This window comes from Salmo salar, chromosome 04 (genome assembly GCF_965601325.2).
Source record: "Salmo salar chromosome 04, fSalSal1, whole genome shotgun sequence".
Taxonomy (NCBI): domain Eukaryota; kingdom Metazoa; phylum Chordata; class Actinopteri; order Salmoniformes; family Salmonidae; genus Salmo; species Salmo salar.
This window is the reverse complement of record NC_138294.1, coordinates 13,984,600-14,006,892: the sequence shown is the minus strand read 5'-3', so window position 1 is coordinate 14,006,892 and position 22,293 is coordinate 13,984,600. Positions and strand designations below refer to the sequence as shown.

The 22,293-nt window shown below is 44.8% G+C and overlaps 1 protein-coding gene across 1 annotated transcript; it reads left to right on the top strand.

The window, feature by feature from the left end:
• Positions 1 to 1,103: 1,103 nt before the first annotated feature.
• LOC106602228 (dual specificity testis-specific protein kinase 2) lies at positions 1,104 to 21,358 on the top strand. The gene is made up of 10 exons (XM_082974126.1): positions 1,104 to 1,296; positions 1,853 to 2,531; positions 12,930 to 13,051; positions 13,617 to 13,665; positions 14,027 to 14,173; positions 14,305 to 14,387; positions 14,858 to 14,948; positions 15,781 to 15,864; positions 17,830 to 17,916; positions 18,095 to 21,358. Exons 2-10 carry the CDS (start codon positions 2,292 to 2,294, stop codon positions 19,352 to 19,354), a joined length of 2,163 nt encoding a protein of 720 aa, XP_082830252.1. The 5' UTR covers positions 1,104 to 1,296; positions 1,853 to 2,291; the 3' UTR covers positions 19,355 to 21,358.
• Positions 21,359 to 22,293: the final 935 nt, after the last annotated feature.

Sequence of the window (22,293 nt, the reverse complement as noted above, 5' to 3'; positions counted from 1 at the left end):
TGTGTGCTGTTCAGATCTATGAATGAAAGAGAAATGGAGAACCTGAGCTAGTCGATTCAGTTTTTGTTTGTATTCTCAATCAAATGTATTTATAAAGCCCTTTTTACATCAGCCGATGTCACAAAATGCTATACAGAAACCCAGCCTAAAACCCCAAACGGAAAGCAATGCAGATGCAGAAGCACGGTGGCTAGGGAAAACGTTGGTTCCTGTGACTGAATCATCACAGATTGGAGTGTTGCGCTTCAGAATGAAATCACGCAATGATGTCCTCATTCACCACGCACACACCAGTCCCATAATAAGAATCTGTCATCACTCAGGGCCGTGGAATTATGCCGCCTTCAAAACAACTGGGAACTCGGAATTCTCAGACTTCCGACCTCAGTGCGTTCAAACCAACCTGGTTCAGGAAACAAACGAGCTCCGACTGGGTAAAAATCATTCTAGAGCTCCGACTTTCTGACGTGATGATTTGACCTCGTATATTTTCCGAGTTCCCAGTTGTTATGAACGCGGCATTAGAATTATCTTTCACTTTGAGCTGTCAGACTTTCATGTGCTCATTACAAACTGATGTGGATGGTCGGGGGAATTTGTCATGGTCAGTGAGCTAATGTTTTGCATCCTGGTGGAAACTATGGTGCTTTTATTTTGTCCTGTAGCCTAAGGTTTTAATGTGCCAAAATAAGGAAAAATGCAGGCTATACAAAAGCGCATTGTTTTGAATGGATAATGTCCACTGACATCCAAACAGTTAAATATGCAATAAAATGTTTTATTCAAATGAACTTGCAAATTCTGTTACTTGCTTTAATGTCAAAATAGTATGAATTTGCTTAGAAACATTTATTTCCAGAATCTTTAACCTGACCATCTGGAATATCTGCAGTAGTTTGAGCTCATCATCAGGGTTTTCAACGAGGGGCACCATTGCTTCAAGTTCCAGCGTGTCCAGTAAAAGCATCAGTGGCACCGTGTAACAGAATAATACAATATTAGAAAGAGAAAAAGTGTAAGAGCAGTGACACTTCCGCTTCACGTTATTTTCTCTCAGGCCCCGCCCCGAGTCTCGTCCAATCAGAGAGCTCGTTTAGAAGCGCTTCAAGAGAACATTATTATTATGGTGGAGAGATCGACGGCACCGGGAATCAGACCAAGAAACGGATCTAAATCCACGTTTACCGTTGATAGACCATCTGCAGTTATTGTAACGATCGATTATTTTATTGTGACTGTTTTGACCGAGAAGCAAACACAATTCCGACATCATCCGATACTGCTTTGCAAAAACAGGTAAACCGTTGGATATCCGGCTTATTCGGCCATTACAGCAATCATGCAGGCAGAAATCCCCCGGTAATGAATTTAAGGTTGTATTCTGAGCGAGCTCTTCCATTATTAACACTACAGTGTCTGATGGAAAGTGCAATCAAGCTCGTTTTGTTTTGATGATCTGTCTTGCAGCAATTTATATTTTCGCTGTTCATGTCAGTCAGCTTAATTCACCAGCTCTATTTGTCAAGTGGAGAGGAGCGAGCAGCTGAGGGCATGGCTTATCGCCACACAAGGTGCTTTAGTAGCGGCCGTCTGCCTCAGCGACAGCAACATTGGATCCTATAAACACCCCGTGGGATCGGGATTAATGATAGGGCTACAATGTAGCTAGTGTTGATGCATTGTAGCCTATCAGATTCAGAATAAGCTATTGCAATGAGGTGGTGCTGAAATATTGCGATAGAAAAATTAACAAGAGGGGGAATGGCTGACTATAGTTGAAGGTTTTCCCTTTGACTTGGATGAACTATAACGAATAAGCTGTTCTTAAACGACTTCATTCTCTCCCTGACAGTGACAGCTGTGGTCTTTCTGCATGCAGCAATAGGTTCCGTCGCCGCTAGGACGAGCCTGCATCGACCGAGACATTGTGATAGGCTGGCTATAGGAGAAGAAACCGGCTGTATGCACCTCCGCCTCCCTCCTCCACTAGCGAGGACAGTACCGTTCAGTGCCTGCATCACCCGTTAACGGGATGACGAAGTGAACCAAGCCTCCTCACGCACCGAACGCTGGATTCCGCATGAGGACTGAATGAGTAGAAAGGGAGGGAGACAAGAGGTGATGGCGATGCTGATCTAGTGAGGAGAAGGGAAAGCCTTTTCATTTTCCCGATTGATTTATCAGGACCTTAACATCTGACACGGGGTCTCTACCGGGGCTTCAACAACCAATTAATCCCCTCGCACGAGGGAGGACATTTGTCATTCCGAGGTGATGGGAACCGCGCGTGAATGCCGGACTGCGGTTTAAACGTGCAAGTGTCTCTCTGTGAAAGCGCTGCTGTGATGGAGCACGACGAAAGTAGCGACGCGGAGGTTGCTGCCGAGCCCCTGCTGCACGGTATTCACGCGCCCAATCGGATCAGGCCCTCGTCGTACCGGGCACTGCGGAGCGCCGTTTCCAGCCTGGCGCGCATCGATGACTTCGTCTGTGAGAAGATCGGGTCAGGGTTCTTTTCAGAGGTCTTCAAGGTGAGTCTTCAATGCAAGTTATTAACAAAACCAGTTAATTCATCACTGTATATTATTATATTGCAATGCTTATAAAACTATGTATAGGCTCCTTGTATATATGTGCAGCATACTATTACTTCTGCCATGATCCATGAGGTCTGAACCTTGATGGCACAGGAAGTAGTAGTGTGCCCAACCTTTGACCAAGGGCATCACCTCCTCAAGTCGAGCTTGCTACACAAGGTTCATCATAATATACAGGTCTATAGGTCACACACAGGAAATTATGTGTAGGACTGTTGACGGCAGACATCACAACCTTGTTATTCTCAGTATAGATGACAGACCACCCTATGACCCCCCTGAGAGACACATCTCATTAGTTCAGCTGCTAGGATCTAGTTAGTCCTTGCTCATGACTCTCCGTTTCATTACATTACACATAAGTAATTGGAGGAAGGCGTCTTCTGTAGGGGGAGTTTAAGCGTCCCACCCTAGTTAACAGCCAGTGGAATCGCGTGGCGCGAAATACAAATTCCTCAAAAATGATATAACTTCAATTTCTCAAACATATGACTATTTTACACCATTTTAAAGACAAGACTCTCGTTAATCTAACCACATTGTCCGATTTCAAAAAGGCTTTACAGCGAAAGCAAAACATTAGATTATGTCAGGAGAGTACCCTGCCAAAAATAATCACACAGCCATTTTCAAAGCAAGCATATATGTCACAAAAACCAAAACCACAGCTAAATGCAGCACTAACCTTTGATGATCTTCATCAGATGACACTCCTAGGACATTATGTTATACAATACATGCATGTTTTGTTCAATCAAGTTCATATTTATATCAAAAACCAGCTTTTTACATTAGCATGTGATGTTCAGAACTAGCATACCCACCGAAAACCTCTGGTGTATTTACTAAATTACTCATGATAAACGTTCACAAAATACATAACAATTATTTTAAGAATTATAGATACAGAACTCCTTTATGCAATCGCGGTGTCAGATTTTAAAAAAGCTTTTCGGCAAACGCACATTTTGCAATATTCTGAGTACATAGCTCGGCCATCACGGCTAGCTATTTTGACACCCACCAAGTTTGGGACTCACTAAACTCAGAATTACTATTAGAAAAATTGGATTACCTTTGCTGTTCTTCGTCAGAATGCACTCCCAGGACTTCTACTTCAACAACAAATGTTGTTTTGGTTCCAAATAATCCATAGTTATATTCAAATAGCTCCGTTTTGTTCGTGCGTTCAGGTCACTATCCGAAGGGTGACGCGTGAGCGCATTTCGTGACAAAAAAATTCAAAATATTCCATTACCGTACTTAGAAGCATGTCAACCGCTGTTTTAATCCATTTTTATGCTATTTTTTCTCGTAAAATAGCGATAATATTCCAACCGGGCAACGTTGTATTCATTCAAATGCTGAAAGAAAAAAATGTAGAATTCTCGTGAATGCGCATCTCAGTCTCACTGTCCCCAGGCTGACCACTCACAAACAGAGCTGTTGTACTTTGCCCAGAGACAGCAGACACCCCATTCCACTTTCTGGCGGCTTTAGAGAGCCAATGGGAGCCTTAGAAAGTGTCACGTTACAGCACAGATGCTGTATTTTCTATAGAGATGCAACAGAAGGACAACAAATTGTCAGACTGGGCACTTCCTGGAATCTTCTCAGGTTTTGGCCTGCCATATGAGTTCTGTTATACTCACAGACACCATTCAAACAGTTTTAGAAACTTTAGAGTGTTTTCTATCCAAATCTAATATTTATGCATATTCTCGTTTCTGGGCAAGAGTAGTAACCAGTTTAACCTCTCTGGGCTAGGTGGCACCAAATCGTCCCACCTACGTAACAGCCAGTTGAATCCTGTGGCGCGATTTTCAAATACCTTAGAAATGCTATTACTTCAATTTTTCAAACATATGACTATTTTACAGCTATTTAAAGACAAGACTCTCGTTAATCTAACCACACTGTCCGATTTCAAAAAGGCTTTACAACGAAAGCAAAACATTAGATTATGTCAGCAGAGTACCCAGCCAGAAATAATCAGACACCCATTTTTCAAGCTAGCATATAATGTCACATAAACCCAAACCCCAGCTAAATGCAGCACTAACTTTTGATGATCTTCATCAGATGACAACCCTAGGACATTATGTTATACAATACATGCATGTTTTGTTCAATCAAGTTCATATTTATATCAAAAAACAGCTTTTTACATTAGCATGTGATGTTCAGAACTAGCATACCCCCCGCAAACTTCCGGGGAATTTACTAACAATTTACTAAATTACTCACGATAAACGTTCACAAAAAACATAACAATTATTTTAAGAATTATAGATACAGAACTCCTCTATACACTCGATATGTCCGATTTTAAAATAGCTTTTTGGTGAAAGCACATTTTGCAATATTCTAAGTACATAGCCCAGCCATCACGGGCTAGCTATTTAGACACCCAGCAAGTTTAGCCTTCACCAAAATCAGATTTACTATAACAAAAATGTTATTACCTTTGGTGTTCTTCGTCAGAATGCACTCCCAGGACTTCTACTTCAATAACAAATGTTGGTTTGGTCCAAAATAATCCATCGTTATATCCAAATAGCGGCGTTTTGTTCGTGCGTTCTAGACACTATCCGAAATGGTAAATCAGGGTTACGAGCATGGCGCAATTCGTGACAAAAAATGTCTAAATATTCCATTACCGTACTTCGAAGCATGTCAACCGCTGTTTAAAATCAATTTTTATGCAATTTATCTCGTAAAAAAGCGATAATATTCCGACCGGGAATCTGCGTTTCGGTAAACAGAGGAAAAAACAGAAAGACGGGGGCGGCCAGTGCACGCGCCTAAGCCCACTGTCCCCTGATCGGCCACTTGAGAAAGGCGATAATGTGTTTCAGCCTGGGGCTGGAATGACGACATTCAGCTTTTTCCCGGGCTCTGAGAGCCTATTGGAGCCGTGGGAAGTGTCACGTTACCGCAGAGATCCTTTGTTTTGGAAAGAGATGTCAAAGAAAGCCAATAAATGGTCAGACAGGCCACTTCCTGTAAAGGAATCTCTCAGGTTTTTGCCTGCCATATGAGTTCTGTTATACTCACAGACACCATTCAAACAGTTTTAGAAAGTTTAGGGTGTTTTCTATCCATATCTAATAAGTATATGCATATTCTAGTTACTGGGTAGGAGTAGTAACCAGATTAAATCGGGTACGTTTTTTTATCCGGCGGTGTAAATACTGCCCCCTAGCCCCAACAGCTTTTAAGAACCGTGCGGCTCGGTCTGAACATTAAAGCACTCGAGTATAGAGATCATTGTACCATCCAAACCGCTGTGAAATATCTTTTCAATAACCAAAAATATTGTATAGTCAGCTGTTTGAAGTTGGTGTTCAAAACCGAAAGTAAAAGATGCAAAAGCGAAACTTAAGAACGGGAAGCATAGAATTAGCACACATAGAACATATCTACCGCTTTTTAGACTTGCGCTCAATGTGGTGACAAATCTATAACTCACATTTCTATGCTAAAAAAAGTGACATTTTTTACGGTTAGGGTTCCCACACGGACATATCTCCATGGTACAGCTCTTGTTTACCGAAAACAGACGGAAGACCAAGTGCACTGCCTATGCTAATTAGCTGTCTCTGAACACCAGTGTAAATGGAAAACAGACGCCACAAACGTGTTGTCACTGAAAAATACTTTCGGCTGCAACTGTGTTAAAAACAGTGTACAGTAAGTGTGTATTTTGCATTTGTGAAATAATGTTGATGTGAAATGAAAGTAGAGAGCTTTATGTTTCTAGAATCGTACCACAACGGAGAATCGATTCATGTTAAGATGGATTATTTGGCTGTTTTGGCTGCCAGAGCCAATATCCCTCTAAATAGAACATGTAAGGTCCTTGGACTATAAGGAGTAAGGTTATTCTCTTTAGTCCATTGTTGGGCAGGGATCTAGCCTACTTCTTAGTGACCAGTTCAGTATACACTAACAAAAGGTTTCGACATGGTGAAAGAGGTGGGAATCTCTCCTGGCAGAGAGGTGTGTGTCTCAGTGGCACTGTGCCCTGCCAGAGAGGTGTGTGTCTCAGTGGCATTGTGCCCCTGCCCTGCCAGTTAGGTGTGTGTCTCAGTGGCACTGTGCCCTGCCAGAGAGGTGTGTGGCATTGTGCCCCTGCCAGAGAGGTGTGTGTCTCAGTGGCATTGTGCCCCTGCCCTGCCAGAGAGGTGTGTGTCTCAGTGGCATTGTGCCCCTGCCCTGCCAGAGAGGTGTGTGTCTCAGTGGCACTGTGCCCTGCCAGAGAGGTGTGTGTCTCAGTGGCATTGTGCCCCTGCCCTGCCAGAGAGGTGTGTGTCTCAGTGGCACTGTGCCCTGCCAGAGAGGTGTGTGTCTCAGTGGCACTGTGCCCTGCTAGAGAGGTGTGTGGCATTGTGCCCCTGCCAGAGAGGTGTGTGTCTCAATGGCACTGTGCCCTGCCAGAGAGGTGTGTGTCTCAGTGGCACTGTGCCCTGCCAGAGAGGTGTGTGTCTCAGTGGCACTGTGCCCTGCCAGAGAGGTGTGTGTCTCAGTGGCACTGTGCCCTGCCAGAGAGGTGTGTGTCTCAGTGGCACTGTGCCCTGCCAGAGAGGTGTGTGTCTCAGTGGCACTGTGCCCTGCCAGAGAGGTGTGTGTCTCAGTGGCATTGTGCCCCTGCCCTGCCAGAGAGGTGTGTGTCTCAGTGGCATTGTGCCCCTGCCCTGCCAGAGAGGTGTGTGTCTCAGTGGCATTGTGCCCCTGCCCTGCCAGATAGGTGTGTGTCTCAGTGGCATTGTGCCCCTGCCCTGCCAGAGAGGTGTGTGTCTCAGTGGCACTGTGCCCTGCCAGAGAGGTGTGTGGCATTGTGCCCCTGCCAGAGAGGTGTGTGTCTCAATGGCACTGTGCCCTGCCAGAGAGGTGTGTGTCTCAGTGGCACTGTGCCCCTGCCCTGCCAGAGAGGTGTGTGTCTCAGTGGCACTGTGCCCTGCCAGAGAGGTGTGTGTCTCAGTGGCACTGTGCCCTGCCAGAGAGGTGTGTGTCTCAGTGGCACTGTGCCCTGCCAGAGAGGTGTGTGTCTCAGTGGCACTGTGCCCTGCCAGAGAGGAGGAGAGGACTGTGTGATTACAGGAGAACAGGTCGCGCTCACTGCTCACACTAAGCTGATTACCTCTCAGGCCCTCACAGCCTGTGTGTTTGTGTTTACGGTGTGTTTACGGTGTGTGTGTTTACAGTGTGTGCATCTTCAATTTAAACTATAACTTCACTGTGAACTGAAGGTGTGATGGTGAGCACATCAGTGTGTGGGGACGTGTGTGTGTGTGTGTGTGGTGTGTGTGTGTTTGTTTTCAAACCTCAAGGTCAGTGGCTGCTGTATAAATGCCCACAGTCAATGTGTCCACTGTGCCAAGGTACAGTACATTACTGATACACAACATCAATGTGTCCACTGGGCCAAGGTACAGTACATTACTGATACACAACATCAATGTACAAATCTGCGTAGGCTGATGTAGGCCTGATATAGGCCTGCAGAACAGTCAAATGACCATGCATTAAAAGCATTAGATTCCTGAGCCCCAGTGTGTTATTTGCCTCTGTTGAAAGCATTTGTTTTCTATATTGGCCAGTTCTACATTCCATTGTGCTTAATGATCTTTAGCTTTTCATTCTCTAAGCTCTGAACCTCTCTATCTCTCTTTCTCTCGCTCTCTCTCTCTTCCTAGTTAGGTGGGTCTGCAAATACAGTCCAACCTTTCATTTGTTTGCACACTTCAGTTTGTCTTGGATCAGAGCCTTGATTTCCTTCCTCTATAAGTTAGTCACATCCCCTATGGGTGGAACTGGGGGTGTTTTATTTTCTACGTGTGTGTGTGTGTGTGTGTGTGTGTGTGTGTGTGTGTGTGTGTGTGTGTGTGTGTGTGTGTGTGTGTGTGTGTGTGTGTGTGTGTGTGTGCCTCCCAGTATGTTAAGGTTGTACTTTGCTTCTGAAGGGTGTTATCATCATGCTGTCAGAGTGGGAATTGTTTATTCAGTTAGTCATAAAACTGAACTTGGAGATGAAACATTTAAAAGGTTAAATATATATTATGACCTCATGCATGGTGTGGGGCAACTTCCTGATAACAGACATCAACGACAATAGAATTCAAATATGCCAAGGCTGACACGATTGGCTCTTTCAAATGTTTACGCCCTCCACTGAGGCATGCTAGAGAGGCAGAGGGACTTCTCTGACCAACATCCCATTGACAGCCCAACTAGCCAATATCTGAATGTTATTCCTAACCTTAACCAAACACTTAACCCTAACCCTATCTTAACCTTCATTTTAACCAATCAACATTGGTTTGCTGGTCAGCCACGTCCCTTTAGTTTTTCCCTGAGGCTCAATTGGAAAGCGGCAGTGGAAACAGTATTGGTGGATTAGCATTTTGTGTTCGTTGATTTCTTTCAGCAGGAAGTAGTGCACTATACAGGGATTGGAATGGTGTGATATTTGGGAGGAATACTATGTTTAATGCTGTTCACTAGACCTGATTCTGTTCACTAGACATATGTGTCACAGGAGTGGCTTCATGTAAATTAGGCCCCAGATTTAATCCCCATCTCTCTCTCTCGATCAATGACACAACGCTCATGCCGTCAATAGTTAATATTCACAAATCATTTGATTAGCTTGTCAACATCCTGTTCTTGCCTCATTCACCCTACATGATCCTGATTGATTAGAATACAGGTCAATGATACTAAAGCTGACAGTGTTTTGCATTGGTCTTTGCAATGGAAATAGTTTTACAGCCAGTGTTTTAGTCCCACGTCATATTGGTTTACATTTTAAGAGTTGACTGGTGTGGTATTGCTTGAAAGTGTTTGAGGGTGTGTGTTTGGAGGGGGTGTGTATACTGTAGTCTGTGTGTGTATACTGTAGTCTGTGTGTATACTGTAGTCTGTGTGTGTGTGTGATTTAAGAGGCTGAGACTGTCTTGTCTATGTTGTGATGTCACAGTGACGGTACCCTGGATTTGTGTAGATCAAGAGGGGTGATGGGAAATCCAGAAAGCCTATTAGTGCGGAGCGGCTATTAAATACACACACACACGATATGTTCTTCTATCCTCACGGGGACCTAAAATTAATTTCCATTCACAATCCTATTTTCCAGAACCTTAGCCTGTAACTGTAACCCTAAACCTAAGTTAAAGCTTGGTTGCAAATGGGTCTTCCAAATGGACAATGACCCCAAGCATAATTCCAAAGTTGTGGGAAAATGGCTTAAGGACAACAATGTCAAGGTATTGGAGTGGCCATCACAAAGCCCTGACCTCAATCTTATAGAAAATTTGTGGGCAGAACTGAAAAAGTATGTGCGAGCGAGGAGGCCTACAAACCTGACTCGGTTACACCAGCTCTGTCAGGAGGAATGGGCCAAATTTCACCCAACTTATTGTGGGAAGGTTGTGGAAGGCTACCTGAAATGTTTGACCCACGTTAAAATTTTTAAAGGCAATGCTAACAAATACTAATTGAGTGTATGTAAACTTCTGACCCACTGGGAATGTGATGAAAGATATAAAAGCTTAAATAAATATTTCTCTCTGCTATTATTCTGACATTTCACATTCTTAAAATAAAGTGGTGATCCTAACTGACCTAAGACAGGGAATTTTTACTAGGATTAAATGTCAGGAATCGTGAAAAACTGAGTTTAAATGTATTTGGCTAAGGTGTATGTAAACTTCTGACTTCAACTGTATGTAAGAATACCATATGTAAGAATACCATAGTACCCTCCAAGCTCATCACTAAGCTGAGGGCCCTGGGTCTCAGCCCCTCCCGGTGCAACTGAGTCCTGGACTTCCTGACAGGCCAACCCCAAGTGGTATAGATAAGCTACAACCCCTCCGCCACGCTGATCCTCAACATGGAGGCCACACAGGGGTGTTTGGTCAGCCCCCTTCTGTACTCCCTGTTCACCTATGACTGCGTGGCCATGCAAGTCTTCAACTCAATCATCAAGTTTGCTGACGACACTACAGAGGTAAGCCTGATTACCAACGATGATGAGACAGCCTACAGGAAGGAGGTGAGGGCCCTGGCAGAGTGGTGCCAAGAAAATAACCTCTCCCTCAACGTCAACAAAACGCTGAGGAGACAGCAGAGTGAGCACGCCCCCATCCACATCGACGGGGCTACAGTGGAGAGGGGCAAAAGCTTAAATTTCCTCGGCGTGCACATCACTGACAACCTTAAAAATGGTCCCTTGGCCTCCCGAGTGGTGCAGTGGTCTAAGGCACTGCATCGCAGTGCTAACTGTGCCACAAGAGATCCTGGTTAGAGTCCAGGCTCTGTAGCTGCTGGCTGCGACCGGGAGACCCATTTGGCCCATTGTCGTCCGGGATAGGGGAAGGTTTGGCCGGCAGGGATGTTCTTGCCCCATCGCGCACTATCGATTCCTGTGGCTTGCCGGGCGCAATGCACGCTGACACGGTCGCCAAGTGTACAGTGTTTCCTCCGACACATTGGTGCGGCTGGCCTCCGGGTTAAGCGAGCGTTGTGTCAAGAAGCAGTGCGTGGGTTGTTTTTCGGAGGACACACGGCTCTCGACCTTCGCCTCTCCTTAGTCCGTTCGGGAGTTGCAGCAATGGGACAAGACTAACTACCAATTTGGATACCATAAAATAAATTTAAAAAACGATTACATTTTATTTTTTTATTTTTAAAGACATAAAAAAATTGTCCCTTCACATAGAGAGCGTGGTGAAGACACACTGCCTGCCCTCCAGGACATCTACAGCACCGGTGTCACAGGAAGGCCATGAACATAATCAAGGACCTCAGCCTGTTCACCCCGCTTCCATCTAGAAGGTGACAACAGTACAGGTGCAACAAAGCTAGGCCATCAGACTGTTAAATAATCTCCACTAGCCGGTCTCTGCCCAGTACCCTGCCCTGAACTTTAGTCACTGTTACTAGCTGGCCTCTGCCCAGTACCCTGCCCTGAACTTTAGTCACTGTTACTAGCCGGCTACCACCCGGTACTCTACCCTGCACCTTACAAACTGCACTGGTCACTTTACATTGGTCACTTTAATAATGTTTCCATACTGTTTTACCCCCTTTATATACTGTATTCTAGTCAAGACTCATCCTATATAACTACTGCTGCACACCTTTTCTAGTCATATACTGCTCATAATGCCAAGTTCAAGTTAGTCCCTCCCTGTTTCGGTCCACTTTCTGTCATTTAGTTTCTAGTGAAACTATGGTTGTCTCTAGTGAATACCACCCAGTCCTCTCTCTCACTTCATCTCTATGGTTGTCTCTAGTGAATACCACCCAGTCCTCTCTCTCACCTCATCTCTATGGTTGTCTCTAGTTAATACCACCCAGTCCTCTCTCTCACCTCATCTCTATGGTTGTCTCTAGTGAATACCACCCAGTCCTCTCTCTCACCTCATCTCCATGGTTGTCTCTAGTTAATACCACCCAGTCCTCTCACCTCATCTCTATGGTTGTCTCTAGTTAATACCACCCAGTCCTCTCTCTCACCTCATCTCTATGGTTGTCTCTAGTGAATACCACCCAGTCCTCTCTCTCACTTCATCTCTATGGTTGTCTCTAGTGAAAACCACCCAGTCCTCTCTCTCACCTCATCTCTATGGTTGTCTCTAGTGAAAACCACCCAGTCCTCTCTCTCACCTCATCTCTATGGTTGTCTCTAGTGAATACCACCCAGTCCTCTCTCTCACTTCATCTCTATGGTTGTCTCTAGTGAAAACCACCCAGTCCTCTCTCTCACCTCATCTCTATGGTTGTCTCTAGTGAAAACCACCCAGTCCTCTCTCTCACCTCATCTCTATGGTTGTCTCTAGTGAATACCACCCAGTCCTCTCTCTCACCTCATCTCCATGGTTGTCTCTAGTGAATACCACCCAGTCCTCTCTCTCACCTCCATGGTTGTCTCTAGTGAATACCACCCAGTCCTCTCTCTCACCCCATCTCAGCTTGCCCTCCTCAAACCCTAAGCACAGATCTAGGATCAGCTTGCTCTCCTCAAACCCTAAGCTGCGCCACTTGGGGCTCACGAGTGGCGCAGCGGTCTCAGTGCTTGAGGCGTCACTACAGACACCCTGGTTCGAATGTAGGCTGTATCACAACTGGCCGTGATTGGGAGTCCCATAGGGCGGTTCACAGTTGGCCCAGCGTCGTCCCGGGTTTGGCCGGTGTAGGCCGCCATTGTAAATAAGAATTTGCTCTTAACTGACTTATCTAGCTAAATAAAGGTTAAATATTTGTATTTTAATAATAATCTCTATGGATGTCTGAAGCAGTGCTGCTCTCTGTCTCCCCCTGCAGGTGCAGCACAGGATCACAGGCCAGGTGATGGCCCTAAAGATGAACACTCTGGCCAGCAATAAGGCCAACATGCTCAGGGAGGTCCAGCTCATGAACCGGCTCTGCCACCCCAATATACTCGGGTATGTCTAGAGCTAGACACACACACACACACACACACACACACACACACACACACACACACACACACACACACACACACACACACACACACTGCATGCACAATGTACACACTTGGCTATGTACAGTGCATATTGCACAGCTGCCCTGTCATCCTCGCTCAGACCATTTAGTAGTAGCACTGTGTTGTTGTCACAGATTGAAGGGTTTAGTTATTATAATCTTTGTGGTTGTTTTGTGTCTGTAGTAGCCTACCTTTGCTGTGGGTAGAACTTGCATCAACTCTTAACAGCTCCACCCAGGGGAAAAAACACAACTGCTGTCAATTAGCTGGCTAGCTAAAAACAAAAATGTAATCTGGAAAGACGGACAGGCAGAAAACTAGCTAGTAAACTGCTGCCACCATTATCAGACAGAGAACAGACACATAAACTCTCTTCAAAGTTTAATACATTGTTGGAATCATTGAAACTAGGTTTCAAATCACATAGTTGTTTTTAGCTGTATAGATGTATTTTGGATGTTTTCAGTGTATTTTGAATGCTTTCCCTCTCCCTCTCTGCTCAGGTTCCTGGGAGTGTGTGTACACGAGGGCCAGCTCCATGCTCTAACTGAGGTAAACTCATCCTGATTCTGTCTCTCTGGAGGGAGTCCTTGCATTTTATCTTCCAGAGACAATAGTGTCCATGGTAACAGAATAGGCTGCATGCATGGGCCATAAAAAGTAATGAAGATGAGGGTTGCGTTCCATTTAAATAAAATTCTACAAAGGCCTGCAAAGAATATAGGCTAAGGTCTCTACAGAATATTAGGTGCTTACAATGCCTATGGAAATGTTTAATGGCTCACGAACCACATACATTTAGTGTAGGGTTAATGATCATGTAATATGTGTAGGCATGCACAGAATCTGTGTGTCTGGAATGGACTCAATCTCATGAACTGTGTGTGTGTGCTGTTGTCATGGTTACCTACAGTACATCAACGGGGGTAACCTGGAGCAGCTGCTGGACAGTGACAGGTATCTGTCGTGGTCGGTGAGGATGGGTCTGTCTCAGGACATCGCCTGCGGCCTGCAGTACCTCCACAGCAAGGGCATCTTCCACAGAGACCTCACCTCCAAGGTAGGAGATAGGAGCATACAGGGGACCAGACAGACACACAGTAAAACTTCCCTTCACTTCATCTTGCACTAATCCTCCATTTCATCTCTCACACACACTCATATGCCCTCTCTCTCGTCTCTCTCTTATAGAACTGTCTGGTGCGCTGTGAAAATGGTGTGTTCACTGCAGTAGTGGGGGACTTTGGTCTGGCAGAGAAGATTCCAGTCTACAGGTTAGTGCTGTGAGAAGATTCCAGACTACAGGTTAGTGCTGTGAGAAGATTCCAGACTACAGGTTAGTGCTGTGAGAAGATTCCAGACTACAGGTTAGTGCTGTGAGAAGATTCCAGACTACAGGTTAGTGCTGTGAGAAGATTCCAGACTACAGGTTAGTGCTGTGAGAAGATTCCAGACTACAGGTTAGTGCTGTGAGAAGATTCCAGACTACAGGTTAGTGCTGTGAGAAGATTCCAGACTACAGGTTAGTGCTGTGAGAAGATTCCAGACAACAGGTTAGTGCTGTGAGAAAGTTCCTCCAGGTTACAGGAGGACTATACAACTGGCTCCCCATATTCCCATCAGGAATGCACATATAGCATACGGTCTAGATGAGTTAGTTAAATGCTTTGTACATTCTATTCTGTTTTTCTCTCCTGAAAAATAAATGTGTTCTATATTAATGTGTTATTTTCCTCTCCTCCAGTGACGGGGCTGATAAGCAGCCTCTGGCCGTGGTGGGCTCCCCCTACTGGATGGCCCCGGAGGTGCTGAGAGGAGAGGTCTATGATGAAAAGGTACTAACAGTAGCACAGATAGAACAATGAGACAGATATTTCACCGGATGTATAAATGTGAAGCATCCGGTTGGCATTTCCAGTCACTAACAAATATGGTGATGAGAGGAAGCCCAGAGGATTTGGCCGACATTCTGCTAATTTACACAGAGGAAACATTTACATTTACATTTTACATTTAAGTCATTTAGCAGACTCTCTTATCCAGAGCGACTTACAAATTGGATTTGATCTCAATACTTTTATGTTCCCACAACTACAATCTGTAACTACAATCTGTTACGAAAAGAGTGGACAAAGTTTTGTAGACTTTACCCTTTGCCAGAGTTGTATTGTTTAGGAGTGCAAAGGCGAATTGACTTATTCCACACGTGCACTACAGAGTAGGCGTTACCTAACGAAAATATGCAAATGTATGGTAGAACGAGCCAATGGGATCTCGCTAGCTCGTGCTTGGCTCTTCCCACCTCATTGCTTGTTCTGCCCACTATGGCTTATTTGTTTCCATTGGAACCGACAGGCTGTGGTTTATCTTAGTTAAGTTATACAAATCTTTGACAGTAGCCAACAGTTTCCTGGCTGCTATCTCACTGGTCCGGGTGCATAATTAGACGAAGCAAACACAGTAATATAATGCAATAATACTATGCTATAATGCAATCTGTAAGGACAACTGTTCCATGTCCCTGCTGTGTTATTCTGGTTGTGTCTAGTGGGTCTTGTTAATATATATGTTGCTAGCAAATGACCAGACTATTTCAATGTGTATTATTGTGAATATTTCAAGTGAGATGTTATTGATCAGATGTGATTGGCTGACTCTGACCCCTAGGTGGATGTGTTTGCCTATGGAATCATCCTATGTGAGATCATCGCCCGGATAGAGGCTGATCCGGACTTCCTACCTCGCACTGAGGTACACACACACACACACACACACACACCCACCCAACCCCACAGTGTATGACAGGCACACAGTTAACCAATGCGTTTCCTTTTTACACAATCACACAAACCTAAATCAAGGCTTTAATACTATCACACAACAAACTGACAGTGTAAACCCTTAATCCAACCCTTTCTACACCACTTTTTTCCACTTTGACCCAGAAAAGAAGTGCCCTCCCTGTCCTTTTTGCACATTATCACATGTAACTGCAGTGGAAGAAGACTTGGATATTTAATCACTGCAGTACAGGGCAGCAGTTCCAGCTGCATGTGAGGTTTAAAGTGGAACTGACAGTGTTTTCACTACTGTAACGAGTCGACCCTGGGTTTATAAGCGCGGATATCGACTCTGCCGCTTGAGCATGCTTTTGGGGCACAGTCGACTTTGGGCTAGAAGGTCGACGGTTCGAGGCCTGCTCCCTGCCTGTTTCATTACACTACTTTGCAGATATGAAACAAACAGACAATCATAATATCAGTAAAACATATCAAATTCCCAGCTCATGCTACAAAACCAACTTTATAAGAGGTTTTAAAAAGAGGTTCTATTTGACTCATAATTCCATGACGTACACTAAGGTATTGTTGGCAGAATTGATGGATGCAGTTCAATTAATTTATATAATTCAACAATGCATTTCTTGGTAGTCCAAAAAAATATTGCTATCAGGTTGTAAATCATTGCTGACCTAGTATATTGTTTGCTGCCTCCATCCATTTGGGATGCACGGTTTCAGTGAATGGTCAGTGAGGTGTTCTCTTATGTTTGTCTGGAAGTAGCTAGCAAGCTAACTTAGACAACTGTAGCCAGTTAGCTTGGGTGCCGTTGTGAGGAACACTCGGATCAACCCTACCTACTCCTCAGCCAGTGTCCAGTGTCAATCGTGCGGTCTACATTTACGAACAGACAATCTGACAACGCTCTGAATTTATGAACGACTCAGAGTGGCACTGACGAACTGGAGGCAATTTATGAACGCACCCGTAGCTATTTGTCAATGGAATATATTTGACATTGATCAAATTGGCAGGCAAGCTGCAGAAGGACGAGCAGGCAAGTTACTATTCCCCATCGTTTATCAGAGCAATTTTGACGGTCAACTAGCTGAAAAAGTTTGCGAGGGTTTGTCTAATGTTCCCTCATTCGATTTTGGCTCATCTTTCTTGGCTTACATTAGTTGTTGTTCTTGTTGATGTGGATAACTGAGGGAGATAGTATTTTCATGGTTGTTTAATCAATAGGACTGTACAGTTCCCAAATGTAAGAGTACTCCTGTGGTATTTACATATTTGCAGAAATCCATTTAGGTGTATTTTGTGGCTTTAATTATCTAAAGTCGCGCTGTTGCTATTGTCTGTAAACACACAGTCCAGTTAGTTAAAAGTGAACAATGGCAAGCCAGTGTGGCAAATGGCCTATTTGCATAAAGCCCTATAGAAGTTGTTTATTGGCTATGGTGCACCTGACTGCATAGATTCCGGTCATGGACGAGAATTTTTTTTAAAAGTTTTATTTACTGCAGTGTCTTAATTGTCCAAACACACGGCTGCTTTTCCACTCTATATTTATTGCTATAGAATTTTCACAAATGCCTTACTTAGTATACAGTATGTAATTCCCAAATATTCTAAGAATGTATGACAATGTAAAAATGACTAAGTGCTCGCTTGTCAGAAATGTTCAAAAAAATATATGTCATATTCTTCCTGGGGGGTCTATATGAACAGATTTTAATGAGATTTCATGTTGCTAAAATGCTGTCAGTTCCACTTTAATGAGCATAACTCTATCACAGTGTACAATACTGTATATCTCCATCTAGTGGATATTATGGAGAACTACAACATGTATATTTTTTAAACCTAGTCAGACAAACTGATTGACAGGTAGTTGGCTACATTAAAAGATGATGATGATCCTCTGTGTGTGCAGGACTTTGGCCTAGACGTGGATGCATTTGAGAACCTGGTTGGTGACTGTCCAACACCATTCCTCAACCTTGCAGTCCTCTGCTGCAATGTAAGATACAGACAGCCTGACAGATTGACTGACTTCATAATAATTGCATGCATCCATGACTGTGTACATACTTACTGTAAATGCACAGATTGACAACCTAAAACCAACCATACGTTTGAAAAAGTAGGCACTGTTTACACTCTTCCTGGTCCACTCACTGTTTCTCCCTCTTTCTCAGATGAATGCAAAGATACGTCCCTCATTCTCTGAGATAGTGGTCTTGCTGGAGGGGATGGAGAGAGGAGAGGAGGAGAGGAAGACGGCCATCCCTCTGGGTGATTGTCTCTCCTCAGAACCCGCCACCGTCCACATCAGCCCCTACCGACGACGGCGTTCCCTCTGTCGCCCCGGCGACCAGCAGTTGTCACGGAGCCAGTCTGAAATGCTTCCCCCAACGACGCCCCCACTCGGCACCCCGGCCCGGGTCAACCCCTTCTCCCTGCGGCAGGACCTGAACGGGGGCCGCATCAAGCTCTATGACACCCCCAGCAAGTCTGTCATCTCCCTGACCTTCACCCTCCCCCAACAGCCTGACCCCTGCGCCTCTCCCTCCCTCAGGGGAAACCTCTTACTCCGCGGGCCCCCCCGACGCTGCCAGTCCCTTCCTTGCACCCCCGAGCCGGGGCGAACCCTCTCCCTCCTCCGGGACCCCGACCTGCAAAGCTTGGGGAAAGAGGAGGAAGAGGAGGGGGTAGAGGAGGTGGAGGATAAAAGGAGGAAGGAGAAGGGAGGGATGGTGGAGGATGAAAGGAGGAAGGAGAAGGGAGGGATGGTGGAGGACGAAAGGAGGAAGGAGAAGGGAGGGATGGTGGAGGATGTATCAGATGATTCAGGGCTGCCTCTGGAGCTGGACATGGTGTCTCTGGATCCTCTGGAAGAGGAAGACGAGGAAGGTTGTTCTCTGGGGGAGCCAATGGACTGCAGCAAGTCTCCTGACACACTAGAGGGTGCAGTCCCTACACCAGGGAGACGTCTACCACATCCAGCCTCGTCCTCTTCCTCCCTGTTTCTGCAGCCTAACGGCTGGGGCCACCCAGTCTCCAATGCCCCTCCCTCCCTCCCTCCTCTCCCTCGTCTAGGCAACAACAACATCTCAGCGATGGTGGTCGTCGGCCGTCCGATTGGCTGGAGGGCTAGCGGCTACCGCGCCGCAATCCCGGGCCCCTCTGCTGGCCCCACCCCTGATCAAGATGAGGTAATTTCCTGTCCGGGCTGCTGTCTGATTGGTCTGAGCTTTCCATCCGTGTGCCTGAAGGGGGTGCCGACCCCTCGCCACGTTCCGCCCCGACGACCCTACCGGAACCTCAACGGGGGGGCCATCAGTGACCCTTCAGCTGCCACGGCAACCAAGGGACTGCTTTGTTGTGGGGCGAACGGTCTCGCTCCTCCGACCACACCTTGCGTGCCTGGGCTGCCCCTACCGGAGGCACAGTCTTAGGAAGGGCTCCCCCTAGTGGGCTGACTGACCAACAACAACATCAACACCAGTGACATTACTGAGACTTTGACTGGTTCTGTTTATTGACGCTATTAATATTTATTACTATTAGGAACTGATGATGATGATTGCTACTACTACCCTGAAGTGTGTGTGTGTGTGTGTGAGGAGGTGGGGACGTGGGGACACTGGTGGTTGATTTGGGAGTAAGAGGGAGAAGCAGAATAGGAAACCAGAAGTGGGTTATTGATGTGAGATCTTAATATATTGGTTGCTGACCTAGAGCCATTTGATAACTGCAGTGTGTCGCTGGTTTGTTCACTGACTTTCTACACTCTGAATCTTTCTATTTTATTCCTACTAATGATTTTGTCAGTGGTCTGGGTGGTGCTTGAGATTTGTATTGAATTCAAACAGGTGCTTCTTCTTCCCTCAAACCTCAGTGTTCTTCCCATAACCTTCTATCATCCAGGTATCCTCTCAGTGTGGGGGTGTTTTTAACAGCTTGTGTAACTTTGAAACAGCATGAAAAGCAATTCTCCTAGCTTATTTACGTATTGTACTGATTACTTCACTCTAAGTTGTGTGTGTGTGTGTGTGTGTGTGTGTGTGTGTGTGTGTGTGTGTGTGTGTGTGTGTGTGGGGGCAGAGGGAGAGAAAGCGTGTGTGTGACTGAATGACTAAGGTTTGTCCCCTGATGTCTGTTTTGAAATGTTAGTGGTTCGCAAGTCATTTCCCCGTACCTGTGTGTGTGAGATTAGAGAACTGAGTATAATAATTTAATATAAAGTTAGTGAGGTGTACATAATCTTTACTATAATGTTTTTTGACACTATTGATGAGAATCACTCCAGTCTTGATTTCATAGGGCTACTGGTTCCGTACCTGTTGAAGTTGACTCTCTGTATCTGAAATGGCACCCTATTCCCTATATAGTGCACTACTTTTGACCAGGGCCTATGGGGCTTTGGTCAAAATAGGATGCCATTTTGTCTGTTGTCCCCAGAGCTTAAGGTGTGTTTGTCTCCCTCTGCTGGCCTGGAGGACCCAGGCACACCAGGCGACTGGCTCAAAGGCTGTGTCTCATCACTCTTCAATGGCTTCCTTTCCTTCTAGGAGAGGCTATACATGACCAGACCAGGCTTTAGTTATAGACCTGGAGGTTTTTCCTAGTCAGGTCACTTGGTCAGGAAAAAATCCCAGCCATATTCATATCAACTGAAACGAGGGGGACTTTAAAAGGTTTCAAAATATATAGCTATAGCTATTAACATTCATAACCAGTTCTAACCACTTAATCTAGCTAGTGATCTGTAGGAAAGGAAGAAGAGGAAACATAAACCAGTGTATTGGGACGTAGCCAGTCACGCTCAATTGTACTGGTCAGAGAGTATCTTTATTACTTCACTGTTTAAACAGCATGATTTACAGAGTCTGAACAACTGTGTGCATACATCCAAATAATTCCACTGTTCCGTCCCATATTGATGATGTCATAATGACAATGGTACAAAAACTGACCCATATGTCCATGGAACAACCGAGGGAGTGTAATGCACTTTCTTTTTTAAAGCTGAGAATCTTGTTGATTAAAACATTATTTATGAAATCATGTATGTAGCTAACTAGTAAACCCTTCTGCTGGCTGGGATGTTGGTTGGTCTGTTGCTAGTTGGAAATATGTGTCTGTTCCTTTCCGGAAACAACCCTTCCCCTCTAGACACTTGTAGAGATCTAAGAGGACTTGATAGGATGAATCAATATAGTCATAGCTCCACCTTGCCCTCTGATAGGTGGAATTTCACCATATTGCTTAAACCTGTCCAATCCTCTCAGATCTCCACCAGGGCCTATAGGAAGGGGCTAGTTAGGGGTTGTTTCTGGATAGGGCCTCTGTTGTTTCTACTAGAATCCTTCCTCTACATGCAAGGCTCTTCTGATTAGCATTGTTACTGTAAGAATCATCATTGTGTGTATGTATATACAGTGCATTCAGAAAGTGTTCATACCCCTTGATTTTTTTCCCACATTTTGTTACGTTACAGCCTTATTCTAAAATGGATGAAATAGTTTTTTTCCACCATCAATTGACTGTACACACAACACTCCATAATGACAAAGCAAAAACAGTTTTTTTTACATTTTTTGCAAATGTATTAAAAATAAACTGATAGTACATTTACATAAGTATTCAGACTCTTTACTCAGTACTTTGTTGAAGCACCTTGTCACTAGTGTAGGAGGCAGTCGCAGGTTTATAACTACTGAATTTATTTAAGCACCATTTATTTTATATCCTATGAACTTCACATGTTGGTGCTCATGGGTCCTTTTACATGGAAATGCCCAGAGGTGACTGATGCCTTTGTTTCCATGGCAGCTGAACCATTTCAACACCATGATCTGGATTTGTCCACTTTCACATTGTTTGAGAGATACCAGTGTTCTCTATGATGAGAAACCAGCCTAGATTGTCAATGATCTGAGGAAGAAGCTCTTCTCCAATAGGTCATTCTAGATGGAGAACATCAGGCTGCACTGCTGTAAACATTCAAACAGATCAGTGTACCAAACAAGCATTTTGTCAACAAGTCTGAAAACCATCTAATTGGCACTTTCACCAGAAAGTACAGGATGGACTAAACCAGTTGATTCCTGGACACCTTTGATGACACTCTTACCAGAGGCTGACCAAGCTTGCAGAGAACTCCTGATGTGTGGCAGCAAAAGTGAGCCCCTCTGTTCTTGGTTGTATCGATGCCAGGATGCTGATATTCACCATTATGTTACTGATTCCCTCCATCAATATTGTGTTTATATTCACCATTATGTTACTGATTGCCTCCATCAATATTGTGTTGATATTCACCATTATGTTACTGATTGCCTCCATCAATATTGTGTTTATATTCACCATTATGTTACTGATTTTCCCCCAT

What these genes read in the sequence shown, in the direction of transcription:
- LOC106602228 (XM_082974126.1), top strand. Translation starts at nt 2,292, where the DNA reads ATGCCGGACTGCGGTTTAAACGTGCAAGTGTCTCTCTGTGAAAGCGCT. An exon ending in TCTTTTCAGAGGTCTTCAAG is followed by an intron (nt 2,532 to 12,929) that starts GTGAGTCTTCAA and finishes CTCCCCCTGCAG; the next exon opens with GTGCAGCACAGGATCACAGG. An exon ending in GAGAGGTCTATGATGAAAAG is followed by an intron (nt 14,949 to 15,780) that starts GTACTAACAGTA and finishes TCTGACCCCTAG; the next exon opens with GTGGATGTGTTTGCCTATGG.